The sequence below is a fragment of the Quercus lobata genome, chromosome 4 (genome assembly GCF_001633185.2).
Source record: "Quercus lobata isolate SW786 chromosome 4, ValleyOak3.0 Primary Assembly, whole genome shotgun sequence".
Lineage (NCBI taxonomy): Eukaryota > Viridiplantae > Streptophyta > Magnoliopsida > Fagales > Fagaceae > Quercus > Quercus lobata.
Window position 1 is genome coordinate 10,167,911 of NC_044907.1, and position 16,847 is coordinate 10,184,757.

The window sequence follows — 16,847 nt, forward strand, 5'->3', positions numbered from 1 at the left end:
TTTTACCCTTATACTTTTTTTACTACTAGATAGATATTCAAAACTTTTAAATTATTCATTTGTTTACTACGTCACAACTATTTAGTTTTGTATTTTTAGTAAAGTAAGCAATACTAAAGGCTTGACCTCCCTTTCACCAAAGTCAGTTTCTTTGGATTACCTAGTGATTTTTTTTTTTTTTTTTTTAAATCACCATGGTCTCATAATAGCATCAAAAGCCTTTTCCATGTATTTGACATCCGGAATATGCACATTCTATGTCCTAGAGTAAGGTAGTGACTAAAATTGAGGACTAATGCGTTCTACATCAATAAACAAAAGTAAGGTTGATATGCTTGGTTGTTCATCATATTGGTGAAAAATATAAGTGTGGCATCATATTATGAAAACAAATAAACAAGAGAACTTATAAATTATAGCAATTAATTTATATAACAAAAACTGTATTATTCAATAAACCGATTAATAAGAGACCAAAGAACAACGGTAGGTCTTTGCACACATTCACTAGCTTCAATTATTTAAACCTACAGATGTAAGTTAAATGTACCAGGTTGGAGTAGAATAGTAAGAGAGGGATTCGCCTTGGTAATGCTGTCCAATTGTTCGATCTTCCATGTTAAATACACCCATGTCGTATCCCCCTCCATTTGAGGTCGCTAAATAAAATTCAATATTGTCATCCGTGAAATAGATACAATTAGCTTTGCATCCATTGATGCTTGATGCAGACAAAGACACTGATGAATTGCAACCCAAAAACAATGCTTGATCACCCAAGCTGTCAACATTCACCCACTTGTATTCATTTTTGCCTTTCACTTCAATAGAACATTCTAATTTTAGAATTGTGAACCCAGTTGTCACATAAGGTGTTTCATCCATATCATCCTCCGCATATAAATTACCTTTTAGTTTGCGTGAAACCAACAAAAGTTCTCCCAATGATTCAACAAGATACTTTTGCATATCATCTCTAGTTCCCAATACACGTGGCGTAACAGATTTAGTGAATGCATTATCATCTTCAATGTGACAAATAAAAACTTCACCATGACAGTCTACGGCGTAAAAGTTTCCCTTGTAGAATGCAATGTCATCAAAACATCGAGAATGACTTTTTATGTCAATCCAAACTTTATATCCCGGTCTAGTGAAGGCCAGTGTCTTAATATTACAATAAATAACCATGATTATGCAATCACCCTCATATTCATGAGTTACTAAGTTCCACGGATTCCTTGACAAAACACACTTGTCAACAAAGATTATCCTGAAATCATCATCATGATGATCTAGATCCTCAAAATTTGGTTGGGGCGGAAGACTTAATAGGTGTTTAGACAATGAATGGAAGAGATTCATCTGAAAATCGGTGCCTACACTGAGCAACCATCCAAAAGATGTTCCAAAACATTTTTTTCGAACAAGCTCAGGCAATCTGAAGTTGTAGACTTTATTATCAAATAAGTTGACAAAGACACGTGTAGGGTTTCTTTGTTCATTATCTTCAGCAAGCATAAGCCAAGGGCACCTAGGAGATAATGGAAGGTTTTCCAATGAACAAACACTTTGCCATGACTTGCAAGTGGCACCAAACATGACAAAATCATCATAGAAAGATAGTCTGCGCATTATTTCAATGAGGATATCATGTGGAAGATCAGCCCACTCAGACATCTTAATGTATGGATATGGTGTTTTTGCTGTTAAAACATTGAAAAACAGTAGTGAACAAAGAAAATTTTAGAATTTTTCAATTTAAAATTACACATTGAAAAATTGATTACGAAGAATATTGTTATTAGTGACAACATGTAATACACTAAATAGTAAATCATAATTTTTTTTTGAATATTATTATTTTTTTGCGTGTTTTTTGGATTAAACATATAAACATTGATATGTTGCAAAGAGAAAAAAAAAAAAAAAATTGAAAGAATATTGTAAAGTACCTACTAACCAAAATCAACAAAAACACAAAAGGAAAAGCAAATTGGTGATGGAAGAAACAGAACTCACAGAACTTTGTTGGGTTTAGAGGCAGAGCTTGGGTGGTTGACGAAAGCGAGCGACAGAGAGAGAGAGAGAGAGAGAGAGAGAGAGAGAGAGAGAGAGAGGCGCTTATTCGTCTTTGTTAGGGTAAGCGACTCAGTCTGGATCTCTCAGAAACAGAGTCTAGGCCCATTTTATATACTGCCATTATACCGTGTTCGGGTAGGACTAGGAGAAGGTTTATTTTTAGAGTTCGGCTAGGACTAGGAGAAGGTTCACCTATTCCAATTACCTCTTTTACATTACCCAGCCAAGCACCGTTCTTCCAAATTATTGATCATCTTTTATTTTGTTTTCCTGGGAAACTTTTTTTTTTTTTTTTGAGAAAGATTTTCCTGGGAAACTTGAATAACAATTCTGCATTACTTGTAAATTTGTAGTAATTGACTTCAGGCTCCCCTGTGTGACATTATAATAACAAGTATTTAACCCGCGCAATGCGCGGGATCATTTGAAATCTCATAAGTTGCGGAGAAATTTGTGTAATAAAATAATTTTTAAAAGCAAAAAATTGTTGTAAAGTGTGTATGATACGTTAGTTATCAATTTGTTTGTTTAATTAATACAACGAAAACACTCAAGACTAACTGAAATTTGTTAGTTCATATACAAATCAAAGGAAAAAATATATATATATATATATATATATATATATATATGATTGAAGCATTTGGAACTAACATGATAGAATTACAATGACAATACCAACTTCAATGAAATACTTCAATTTAAATTACTTTATCAAAACTGAAACAAAATTGTATCATAATTATATGATTTTGAAATTATGTAGATACAAATAAAACTGAAACCCCACTTCAAAAACTGGAAAAAGCTTTTTAATTCCTCAAAGCTTTTCTGATCAATATAATGAATTACAAAAGTCAAGCAAAAATCAGAAGTTAGCATCTTGCTATATTTTAATATTTTTCGTCACACTTATAATAGTAATTGAAAGTCTATAAATGCATACTTTTGGATGAACACATCAACCAAAAAAACTTTGCTTTTACACCAACAAATAAAATGTCTTTATAACAAAAGAAGTGTAAGACTGTTTTTCTGCAAAACACTAATTACAAATGCAGGTATCAATTATACAAAAAGGTTTTAAAAAATAAAATTTATAACAATTTTTTTTTTTTCAAAAGTATACTACAATTAGAATCCCTAAATATAATAATATATTTTAAAAAAACAGTTGAAGAAACAGATTAAAGAACCAAACAGATATGAACAATGCAACTGCAGGAAAATTGTACCTTCACATAAACCATGCATGTTACTTAAAGAATCAGTCTCATAAATATGATCACTAACAAACTCTTCAAAGTAAACAAAAAATAACCTTTGAGCAAATATTCAAAATTCCACACTCTCACCCCCCCCCCCCCCCAAATAACAGAACAGGTAATAGAGAAAACAAAAAACCCAAAAATTATAAATTAATTATTAAGTTTAAAAGATAACCAACCATTAAAAGTTAGGTAGGTTTCAAAATTTTAGAAACTGTATTACAAAAAGTTACTGTTGTGAAACCTACAGTTGGTACCCTCTTCCATGGATCTCAATTTAAAAATACATTTGAGCAGTTCATTGAGTTGCAGTTTTTCAATAAAAGCTCGAAAACTAACACCAAATGGTGGGTGCATGCACATATGATAAATTTTGTGAATTATAAAAATCAACAGCTACTATACATGAATCCCTTTATGCTAAGGTCCACAAACTAAATATTCAAAACTGGCTTGAAATTGTAATAAGCAGTTATACAACCATCAAGATTACAAAGTAAAATATCTCAAAAATCAACCAACACAAACACAAATAAGTAAACAAAAAATAAAAGCAGTTCCTACTTTCTAATAAATCGAAAAATGAAAATAAATATCAACAGAGGCATATTTCAATAGAGAAATAAATATAAAATTAAATATCAAAAAAGGAAAACAACAAAGGCGATTGTATATTCCAAGCATTCAGTTTAAAAAAAAAAAAATACAATCTAAACAAAAATCTGCCAAACTAAAACTAAATTTAATCAATACTACAATCGCACAAAACAGGATTCAAGAAATTGTAAAAATAAATGAGAAATTAGGGAAAAAGGAGGAAAAAATGCCTACAATAATTAAATACTTGCAAATATATTCAAAATTCCACTCTCAACCCCTCCTACAAATAACAGAACAGGTAATAGAGAAAACCAAAAAACCCAAAAATTATAATTTAATTATTAACTTTAAAAAATAACCAACCATTAAAAGTTAGGTAGGTTTCAAAATTTTAGAAACTGTATTACAAAAGGTTACTATTGTGAAACCTACAGTTGAAGAAACAGATTAAAGAACCAAACAGATATGAAGAATGTAACTGCAGGTAAATTGTACCTTCACATAAACCATGCATGTTACTTAAAGAAACAGTCTCATAAATATGGTCACTAACAAACTCTTCAAAGTAAACAAAAAATAACATTGAAAATAACAGAACAGAACAGAACAGGTAGGTTTCAAAATTAGGTAGGTAGGTTTCAAAATTTAGAAACTGTATTACAAAAAGTTACTATTGTGAAACCTACAGTTGGTACACTCCTCCATGGTTCTCAATTTAAAAATACATTTGAGCAGTTCATTGAGTTGCAAAGCTAAATTTTCAATAAAAATCAACAGCTACTGTACATGAATCAATACTACAATCGAACAAAACAGGATTCAAGAAATTGCAAAAATAAATGAGAAAATAGAGGAAAAAGGAGGAAAAAATGCATACCTTCGACTATACCCATTTTTCCCTGGAAACCCTAGAAATGACAAATGAATAGAAAACAAAAAAAGAGGGATTTTACTTTGGGCTCATTTTATAAATTAGAAAAAAATCAACTTAATACATTATACTTAATGTGATGGAAAATATGGAAGGGGGTGGATGGTTAGTTGTTTAATTATTTACTTTTCTTGAAGGTACTATGGTTTTAAAATGGATAAAATTAATGACTATTTCTTTTTCTTTTTTTCTTTTCTTTTTAAACAACAATCTTTACTAAAATGTATCTAAGTACACACGGAATATCAAACAAAGGAGTAACTACACTAAAAATACGTTTGTATGAAAGTATCTACATGTTTGGAATCTCTAATCATACATGCCTAAAAATGTTTCTAGATTGTTGCAAAAATAAAAAATATTTCGAATTTGCTTAATAGAGACACCCTTTTTTTTGTGTGTGAATAAAACTATAGTGTATACCCTATTAGTAATATTATGATTAAGTAACAGGTACATCACTGTCTATTATACTCATAATACATGGAAGGGACTCCTCTAGCCAATCTATTACATCAATATAGTTCTTTGCTTCATATGCTGTTCCGAGAAAGATGATAAGAGAAACATATATTCTTGATAGAAGAGTCAAGCCCACTACTATTTAAGGATCTGGGCAATCTGCAAATTAGTGGACCACCTGACTTTAGTTCATCTATCAAATTTTTACTACACACTCCACTTCAACTTCTTGAAGGCCCAAATTCATGAAGCCCCAAATTCACAAATCACTACACTTTGTAATCTTTGTAATTTTAGAAACTGTATTACAAAAAGTTACTATTGGGTGCATTCACATATGATTAATTTTGCGAATTATAAAAATCAACAGCTACTGTACATGAAACACTTTATGCTAAGGACCACAAACTAAATATTCAAAACCGGCTTGAAATTGTAATTAGCAGTTATACAACCCTCAACATTACAAAGTGAAATATCTCAAAAATAAACCAACAAAGACATAAATAAGTAAACAAAACATAAAAGCAGTTCCTACTTTCTAATAAATCAAAACATGAAAATAAATATCAATAGAGGTTTATTTCAGTAGAGAAATAAAAAAAAATAATAATAAATATCAAAAAAGGAAAACAACAAAGACGATTGTATATTCCAAGCATTCAGTTTTTTTTTTAAAAAAATACAATCTAAACAGAAATCTGCCGAACTAAAACTAAATTTAATCAATGAGAAATTAGGGAAAAAGGAGGAAAAAATGCATACCTTCGACTATACCCATTTTCCCCTGGAAACCCTAGAAACGGCAAATGAATAGAAAACCAAAAAAGAGGGAAAAATGTCTACCTTCTCAATTGTTTGTTGTTGAAGAGCAGAGACGGAATAGTTTCTAAGTCATCTGTTGCAGAGAACGAACAGAGGTTGCCACCGTTGCAGAGGTTTTACTTTTCGTCTATTTATACTACAATCGAACAAAACACGATTCAAGAAATTGCAAAAATAAATGAGAAATTAGGGGAAAAGGGGGAAAAAATGCCTACCTTCGACTACACCCCTTTTTTTTCCCTGGAAACCCTATAACCGATAACTGAATAGAAAAAACAAAAAAGGGGGAAAATTTGTACCTTCTGAATCGTTTGTTGTTGAAGAGTAGAGACGGATTAGTTTCTAAATCGTCTGTTGTAGAGAATGAACAGAAATTTCCACCGTCGCAGAGGTTTTCAATGTTGCAGAAGTTTTCTTTTTCGTCTGTTTGATAGGTTGAAACACGCAAGTCCGATTTGTGTGTTTAAAGGTGCAGCAATGTATCGCTAGTCTGAGTCTGAATTTTGATCGGGAAATACGGATTGGATTTTAGGGTTTTTGTTTTTTTTCATTCCTGTTGTTCTGTGGAAAAGCGACTCGTGTTTACAAAGGGCTTGCGTTTTTTCTTTTTCTTTTTTGATAACCGGGTTACTGACCACTCCAAACGCACCGTCTGGGTTTTCTTTAAGTTTAAACTCTATACGTGCGTTTTTTTTTTTTTTTTTTTTTTAATAATCGGGTTACTGACTGAAGATGAGGCACTCCAAACACACCGTCCGGTTTTTTTAAAGTTTAAACTCTATACGTGTCAGTTTTTTAGATAAGCATTTTTGCTTACGTGTCAGCATGTGGTTAAAGGCTTCTGCTATTATATATAGTATTAGATTAGATTTAGATTAGATTAGATAATATTCAAGCGGGTCTTAAATTGGCTAGAGGATCAGATCACGCACGCTTAACAATATTCACTCATTGAGTGCATTGCAATTTGCAAGATGGGGGCGTGATTGTTTCCATTCCTCCCATTAATGGCACTTGACTTTGTGTGTTTCCCTGTGCTGATAGTACCACAATTGGGAATGAATATGACTACTATTGCTAGTTTACAACTACACCTTAAGCCCTAGCCAAGACCCAATAATATGAATGAAAAATCAATAATAAAACAGAGCTGCAATCTGCAATTTGTGTTCTGGGACAATTGATAATTACTGTAGGGGAGACAAGGCGTGTTTTGTAGTTCTGAATCGGTTGTTTCCAAAAGCTAAAGGTTAAAGAATGGTGTATGATTTAGGAAAGATGTTCAATGCAGATATACCAATGAAATCCAGTTACTACGACCCTAGAACGGTGGTGAAGCCGAACTGTTTCGGCAGTGGCAGAGGGAACAAAAGCAGCGGTGGCGGCAATGGTAGTGGGATCAAAAGCAGTGGTGGCAAGAGCTGTGGGAGCAACAACGGCGGGGAAGAAAAAAAAGATTGAGCAGGACCTGCTCGATCTATCTATTATATATATAATGACTAACTAGTAAGTAATGCATAATAAGTTGCTTGTTTGACTATATTATTAGCTTAAGCTCTATCTATCATGTGTGTTTGTAGGAGAAAAAAAAAAAAGATTGAATAGCCGAGGGGCAGACTTTCATGAAGGGTTGAAACTTGAAAGTGTTAAGTTGCTAACTACAATGCCATTCTTAAGGATTGTAATAAATTAATAATTATTAGTTAACTTTTATGTTTCTCCCCTGGTGAGAGTAGATTTTGTTTTATGCTTTGCATCATAATACCATTAACTTATTGCACGTGAATCAGTGAATGATGCTTGGTAATGCGTCTCTGGTTGCTAGAAAGCTACAAATGTGTGGAAGAATATTCTGTTCCAGACACAGTTCCTCTAGTTGACTTTAATTTTGATGAGAACAAGGTAACATTAATAATTCAATGCTTTGAGTGTCTTTATTTATGTGAAACACTGAAACTTGACCTGGATGCTACCATACTCCAACAAATTAGTTTGAGGATTCATGTTGATGTGTTTAACATTTTTTTTATAAGTATGTTAATGTGTTTATCCTGAAGTAAGAATTTCAATTTGTTGATGTTTTCTATGACATTGCTTATTTTAAAAGGAGTGACAAGTAATGAATGCATCTTCATCTAAAGAATTCACAAATTTGCTACTGCAAATTTTACGACTAATCTCATGAAGTAGCCTCTAAAGATTCCTCCAACATGCTATTAGAATTTGCAGAGTGGTTCTACCTTTCCCAGAGGGTTAAGTAGCAGGCCTGAAGTTCAAAATATTTCTTTTCTGCCTCCTGTAAATTTATTTTTATGGGTACAAATGAGTGATGGGCCAATATTATTTGACATTTCATGTTGGTCTCAGAGGCTAATAAACTTTTTATTAAGTGATCACAGCAGTAAGTTGCATTGAAAGCAGAGGGCTAAGAAAGCGGACGATCTCCGCGAGATCGTCGGCTTCACAAGAAGGTGACGGAGGATTGTTGTAGAGCTATCACATCCTTGATTTATGAATACGATGCAATCAGCACCCTACATGCATGGTATGGATGTCTATAATAATAGAGGGATGTCATGACAGAGGGAACCAGAGATTCCAATGCCATGACATTTGTAAGTTCAAGCTATTCTGCACACAACCAAGCGTCATCATAAGGGAATTTCATATATGATTTCTTTCACCATGCAGTGATGCTTGTCTGAATATGTACTTAGTGGCTTCTGCTGAAGGCACTCTTGGAGATCCCACCTCAATGGATTATTACTGTCATGTCTTTTAAGTCTATGAACCTTACCACTAGCAGGATTAAATCCTATACAAGACTGTTTTTTGTTGGATGTTTTCCTAAATTCTGAATCAAGAAAATATAATTGGTACGAGTTCTTTTTGGCTGGAGAAGTGTGTGGCAATCTTTTAAGTATACAAAATCGTTTCTAATTATGTTTGTTAATTTGTAAAATTAAGATTATTAACTATACAGAACAGTTCTTTTATGTGATGTGAAAATTTCTGATCTTGTATTTTATTTATTTATTCTTGTTAAGTGCTCCTTTAGATAGTGGTCCAATGTATTAGTCCACCATCTTCAAACAAGTTTGTAAGTCACTAGGTGAATTCATCGTTTAGAAAGATTGATAGTAGAAGTAACCTTTGCTATACACAGTTGAGGGAGGGGTGGCTTTGCAAAATGGAGGTTTAAAACTTTAAAAGAGAGAAGGGGGCAATGCTATTGTAATACTTTGAGGTAAGATTACCCTTGAAGATTTAGTTAGAACCAAACCTACCATTTAGCTCATATAAGTGTGATTACAAAATCTGAAATATAATCGGTACAAGAAAATATAATTGGACCGAAATAATCTGAAATTGACCAAATTGACCAATGGACCAAATTGGACCTAGTAGACCTAATGGACCAAATTGGCCGAATAGACCTAAGTGGACCATATGGACTATATTGGAAGGAATAGACCTAGGTGGACCGTATGGACCAAATTGGACTGAATAGATTGAAGTGGACTGAATGGACCGTATGGACCTGATCGGACCGAATTGGCCAACTTGGACCAAATTTACCTAGCTAGACCGAATTGGCCAAATCGGACCGAATAGACATAGGTGGACTGTATGGAGCAAACTGGACCAAATAGATTGAAGTGCACTGAATGGACTGTATGGATCGGCTTGGACCAAATGGACTGAAGATGACTATGGGTGTGTTTGTATACCGTTTATTTTGCTGAAACTAAAAAATTATTGTTGAAAGTATTGTAGATAAAGGTAAAAGTTAGTTGAAATAGTATAGTGGAGCCCATGAATAGTAACAATAATAAGCTGAATAGTGAAGTAATTTTAATTTTTAATCTCTACCCAAACGCACACTAAATTGAACAAAGTAGACCGAATTGACCGAATTAGACCAAATGTGACTGAATTGACCGAAGTAAACCAAATGGACCTAATTGAACTGAAGAAGACAAATTGGACCAAAATTGACCAAGGTGGACTGAAGTAGACCAAATTGGACCGAATTGATGAAGTGGACTGAATGTCGATCTGCTATTAGCATAGCCAAGATTGTGTTTTGATATAAACTTAAATTCGTACTTCCAAAATAATCAAGTATTAACTCAAACAAAAATTAAACCAAAACTATAAGAGAGAAAAATATGCTACTTGTAATGGGAAACTAAAAAAAATACAGTATCAAAACTTATGAACTGAAAATAGAGTTTTAAAAATCACAATGATTCATCAATATAAAGAAGAGTTGAAAAAAAAAATTTTAAAAAAATGAAGAGAGAGAGAGAGAGAATAACCACGTTTCAAGAGAGAATGTGAGAGAATAATAAGTAATTTATAGAAAATAATATGAAAAGAAAAAAAGAAAAAGTATTGTAATAAACACCAAATTATCAAAGTCATGTTAAGTTATGTAATCAAATAACATTATATTCTTATATACTATTGTTATAAATAATGCAATAGGATAACATCTATGAAATCAAAGAGAAGAAATAAAGATAACAACTTAAAAACATAACTTAATCACATCAACTCAAAGTAGAGTTTAAAATAATACAAAAACTTATCAACTTAAAGTAGAGATGCAAGAAAAATAATAAAAAAAAGTCCACCAAAAAATGAAAAAAAAAAAAAATTAAGAGACAGAAATAACCTTGTGTGTGGGAAAATTATGTATAGAATGAAATTGAAAATTGTAAATTTATAGTAAGAGGGGGAATAAGAAAAGCCAAAAATAAAGGAAGCCAGAGGGATTGTGGAAAAGTAAGATAGATAGTAGTGGGGAGATGAAAAGATAAAAGGGAGGGAAAATTTTGGTGAAAGTATAACATTATGTTGAGAAATTAATAAGAAAAAAAAAGTGTGAAAAAAAGAAGAAGAGAGAGAATGTTAGAAATAGGTGGATGATGTGGCCACTAATGTGACTCAACCGGAGTGTAGTAACAATAAATATTACGCTTCAACTTATATATATATATATATATATATATATATATATTTATATAGGACCAAAGTAATCTGAAATGTACCAAATGGACCGAATAAACCTAAATGAATCGAATGGGCCAAATTGGCCAGATAGACCTAAGTGGATTGTATGGACCAAATAAACCTAACTAGACTGAATTGTCCAAATTGAAACAAATAGACCAAGGTGCACCGTATGGACCAAATTGGACCAAATAGATTGAAGTGGCTGAATGGACTGAATATGACCAAATTGACTAAAGTAGACCTAATGGACTAAATTGGATTGAATGGACCGAAATTGACTGAATTAATTGAAGTAAACCGAATGGACTTAATTGAAGTAAAGTGGACTGAAGTAGACCAAATCGGTCTAAAGTAGACTGAATCAGATCAAATTGATGAAGTGGATCGAATGCTGATCCGTTATTAGCATAGCCAAGATTGTGTTTTGGTTTAAATTCAAATTCTTACTTCCAAAATTATCAAGCATTAACTCAAACAAAAATCAAACAAAAACTATAAGCAAGAAAATATGCTACTTGTAATGAGAAACTAAAAAACGGCATTTTTTTTTATGGAAATGTTACAAAACCGCATTGCACCCATGTATAAATATACTCTTTATATTAATATAATATGAATATACTTTTTTTTTTTTTTGATAGAAAACCTTGTGTAAAGATAGTTTTTCATATTTTAAGCTTTAGAAAAAATTGGCCAAAGAAAAACTATCTTTAGTCAATAGAAAAAAGAATGAACTATTTTTAGAGATTGTCTTTCATTGAATTTTTTTTTTTTTTTTTTTTTTTTTGAAAACAATTCTATCACATAGCTAGCAATATAAAAGAAGTTAGAAGATTGTTTTTCGACTCATTTAAGGTTGCTACCACACTATGATACACCACATGTGACTGAAAAATTGAGGTCTGGTGTGGTGAAGGTTTTAGCCAAATTGCACTATGCAGTGTAGTGATAAAAACATATCAAAACTGCACAATGAACAACCCTAACTAGTAGACTCTTATGGATTTAAAATGATATATGAGTAAAATTAACTACTTGCTTAATTTGATGTAATAAATTTGGTTAACAATATTATGTCCATGTATAAGTGATGGTTAACTATTCACTGTTTGTCACGTCAGAGTTGTAATAAAAAAATTGTAGAATAATTTGTGGTCCTAAAACTACTCAAAAAGGATTTTTGAATTGTTTACTAGCAAGTAGGATTACGAGTGAGGGAATATAATTATATTAGTATATTACATTTGGAAATCTAAACCTACAAATATTTATTTTATTTTTGATTCCTTTGATGTGTATAGTGGTAATTATCCAAGTAGAGACAAGGAAGTTCATTTTGTACAACTTTCACCGAAACACAACTCTCTATGGTAAAAATTTAAAATAACCAAATAAATTTGGTTGAACTCAAATCCTATTTTTGGAAATGAAATTAATAAATAGTTCAAAGAAAAGGTCAAAAAAGAATTTGGATGAAGCTTGTATTTAATTAGCAAAAAACAAAAAGCATGAAGGATGGAGGCTGGGTTGTCCCCATTGGTGAAGTTGGAGTAGGCCTTAAGCTTTGCAGGTTCATTGAGAGGCCCAGACCCAAATGTCAATGTTGGGTAGTCATGCGAGTACATTTATTACTGGGCTTTGTATATGAAAATATCCTAACAAAAATGAGGATCCATCTTCTAGCAGAATACAAAAATCCTAATAAGGGCCTAGACTCTGACTTTTTTATATGGGCCTAGCCTGGACACAAGTTGAAGGTAGTTGTTCTTTACAAAGATATAATATGGGCCTAGACTCTATCTCTTTTTTTTTTCCTAGATGACTAGAAATTAATAGTTGGAGTGTGTATATATATTGACATTGGTTGGAGTATTTTTTTTTTTTTTTTTGATAAGTTGGTTGGAGTATCAAATAGCTAAGGAGCTGACTTCATTACTATTATTTTAAAAAATAAAAACTAACAAGTGATTTTAGGTGGTGAGTTTTTAATTTTATTTGTTTATTTATTGAAGAATCTATTAATCTTAATCAATCGGTCAACTATTACATGTGTAGTAGCCAAGCAACCAAACAGACCAAACCCACAATTATTAACTTTATTTCTAGCAAATTGCGGTGCTTTGCTCTTTTAAACAATATAGGAAACCTTCTTCTGAAATAAAAAATAAAATTAAAAAATCTAGGAAACCTAAGGCAGGTCACAAGGACTTTTTAACATTCCATTAAATGAGTTATGACACTTTTCTCAAAAAAGAATAAAAGATAAAAGATTCAAAAAAAAGGTTATGACACTAAGATTTCTTTCATCGATTCCATAAAATGTCTTAATAAAAAATCGTGATTTTTAATTATGGATTTTCTTGCAATTGATATAAATCTTTGCATAATTTTTACCTTTTTTTTTTCCTTTACTTTCTTTTGAACAATAATTTTCTTTCTTTTGTGAACTATGGGCATTTATAATTACAACATTTATTTCATTTTAGCTGATACATGTTCAGACTTTTAGAAGTGGAGAGCAAACTACATTTCTTGTCAAACATCAGGGACAAGCTTATAAGTTGTCGATTGAGCCTAGGAGTCCCCATATATTTCAGCTCATAATTTTAGGTGAGACTTGCTCATATTTTGGAAATGGAGTCCCCATATATTTCATCACAGACAACCTGAATATGTAGAGTCTCAGAAACAAACCCTAATCATATGACAGATTTGAGTTTTAGACAGAAATGGAAAAATTTCTCCATATTTCTTGTTTGATCTAAATTTAAGTTAACTTTGATATGGCTGATGATTCAACTGATTATGTTTTAGTGGAAAGAACCTTCCATGCTATTATATGAACTTTAGAAGTAAAAATTTGTTGCTGATGGTAGCTCTTTTTGAATACTCGGCATATCATATTTGCTGACTGTTTTATTTATTTTTCTTTTTCCATTTCTTTTTTTATTTATTTTTTGATGTTCCTCTCCACTGGCCACTTTATTGACTGCTTGGCATCATGGCACAATCTCCAGAGGACTTAAAGAGCGAGATGAAAGGAGGCATTCTAGTCTGGGAGAGCAAAAACTTAATCAACTTTTCCACCTGTGTTTATGTTAAAAAAAAAGGTCAGTGCCCCTTTCTTTGACCTTGTTCATCTTACAGAAATTTTTGTTGAATTCTATTATTCTTTTTCATTTTAAAAGTTTTCTTTCTTGAGTTTAGTGTGTGCTTTAGTACCTTCTTTCCCATAAATATAACATAGCAATATTCTACAAAAGACCAAGACTCATAGTTGTCACTGAATTTTTGTGGTATACTTTTAGGCAAGTTTTTCATAGGTAATTTGACCTGAAGGAGGCTAACCAGTTATCGACCTAAAGTTTTATCTCTACGGATGATGATCCTTTTTCTTCTGCTATTCTTGCTATTATAGCCACTCTGTGTGCTATTTTGAAATGCTGGAATGTGGGACACGTTTGAAGGGAAGGTTGTCATGCTTCTCAAGCTCTTTACTATTGCAAGCACATGATCATGATTTGTCAAGAAGCAATGGCTGGGTATCATTGTAATGAGAACCTCCTTTGTGCAATTGGATATGATTTGTAGATTGTTGGGCATAGAAAGTGGAAGTTAGTACCAAAATAAAGAGTTGCCGTTGAGGTGTAGACTTGGTCAAGCAATTTGGAAACCTTATCCTCCTTATCCTATGTACTTATGAAAGTTGTGCATTGCACTTGTAGTTATCAGTGGCCTCTGAGGTTTGCAGCCTTTGTTGTGGAAGTGGGAGAGACAAGCTGTTAAAGAAGACATTGCTTTGCTGCGTTTGTGATTTTTAAGCTATGGTTTTGTCAAGTCCATAGTCGAATGCTCACTAATGCTCATCAGCTTGCCAATTCTACATTCTTCCTCTTCTTTGCTATAGCCTAGTCTTCTTTGTAATGTGACTTTTATCTTATATATCATATGTTCTATCGAGGTTTTCTTAAGCTGTTTTTTGGCTCTTGTCTAAAAAGAAGCAAGATTACCTGTTTACAAAATATAGGCAACCAGTTTTGACTAATGTGTTGACATTTGTCATTTGAAATTTTTTCTCAGCCATCAAATAATCTTGACCTAAAAATTATTTCGACTCCATAAGACATTGTGTTTGAAATTATAACTTTAAGAGCTACCACTTTGATTGGTACTGTAATTCACTACTGGAATATGTAGTAAGACCATTATCATTATTTTCAAAAAATTTCTAGCAAGTGAAAGCATAGAAATTTTAGCCTCAGCTATGTAGTTTTATCTAACTCAATTTCAATTCCAAATTTAAACTCCTTTGTGCTTGACTGCTGTAAGTAAAGTGTGTTAATTACCTAGCATTACATTGATTTATTGCATTTTTGCCGATATGGTCACATTAGCTAAATTTGGGGATCAAGTAATGAAAGCTTTTGACATGGTTTCTTGTAATTGTTGACTTTGAAGGTCCGCTGAAATACAGAAGTTGATTGATGAGAAAGACGCACTGATTGAATTATGCTACTTCAGAACCTGAAATTATCTCTTGCCAAATATGTAATAGTTTTTACAAAACAAACTCTGGTTATAGGAGATATATATATATATGAAATCTAGCTAGAAATGGGGAACTATTACTTCATATTTCTAATTGTTTGATCTTAATTTAAGTTAATTTCAATATGGTGAGATGCTTCACCTTATTGTATTTCAATGGAAATAATCTTCACCACTATTATATAATCTTTAAAAGAAAATTTTATTGTTGATGATAAATCTAGTAGAATGCTTAAGTAAAACTTCTCCATTGCCCATTTTATGGTCTCCTCGACATTTTTGAGCCAATCTCCAATGAACTCATAGAGTGAGGAAAGACATATTTTGGGCTTCAAATTCTTTGATTTCATTTATCTTTCAAAAAACCAGCAAGTTAGAGTTAAACTCCTAGAAACATTTGATAATAATGTGCTTCTATTTTCAACACATTGTCTTTAATTTAGTATTTGCTACGGTAATCTTCATTTCCATAAATGTCACATGGCTGTATAGAACAAAAAATTATCCAAGGTCTTATATGTAACTGAATTTTTTTTATTTGTTAACCTTCGGGCAAGTTTTTCATTGCTCATTTGACCTAACGGAGGCTAAGCAATTATATGGATGTTCTGAACCATTAAGAACATAGAAATGACAAAGCAATTCAACTCATTTTGCAAGCATGAAAATCACGAATATTTTTCTTGTCTTTCATTTCATGTTAAGTACATACACACCATTATGCAATTACTATAATAGTCTATTCAGCAAAAAATAAAATTACTATAATAGGCTTATCTTATCTATTCGAACCAAAAGTGCCATAACATCATAAACTTTACCTACTTGTAAAATGACAATATCTCTCCTTTTAAGCATGTATCATAATGAGCAAACTTGCAAGGCTTGCTTCACAGCTTCATATTGGATGGAATAGTCCTTTCTTTGAAGAGATTAAATTTAATAAGGACTTAGTGTAAAAACCTATGTTAACACCATCCAATAATACCATGCCATGTAAAATTTTTTGAAATGATTGCACATAAAAGATTAAAGTGTAATGCACAAGATTACTCTTTATTTTAGAAAATTAAAACCATAAAGTAATCTTCTTGTAGAACCCATACACC

General features: G+C 32.0%; 1 protein-coding gene across 1 annotated transcript; it reads right to left on the bottom strand.

Moving 5' to 3' along the window:
• Positions 1-540: 540 nt before the first annotated feature.
• Positions 541-1,680, bottom strand: LOC115984564 (putative F-box protein At5g55150). The gene has a single exon (XM_031107592.1). It carries the CDS (start codon positions 1,678-1,680, stop codon positions 541-543), a length of 1,140 nt encoding a protein of 379 aa, XP_030963452.1.
• Between the last annotated feature and the right edge of the window lie 15,167 nt (positions 1,681-16,847).

Bases quoted from the DNA above. Each gene is read 5' to 3' on its own strand.
- LOC115984564 (XM_031107592.1), bottom strand. From the start codon at position 1,680: ATGTCTGAGTGGGCTGATCTTCCACATGATATCCTCATTGAAATAATG.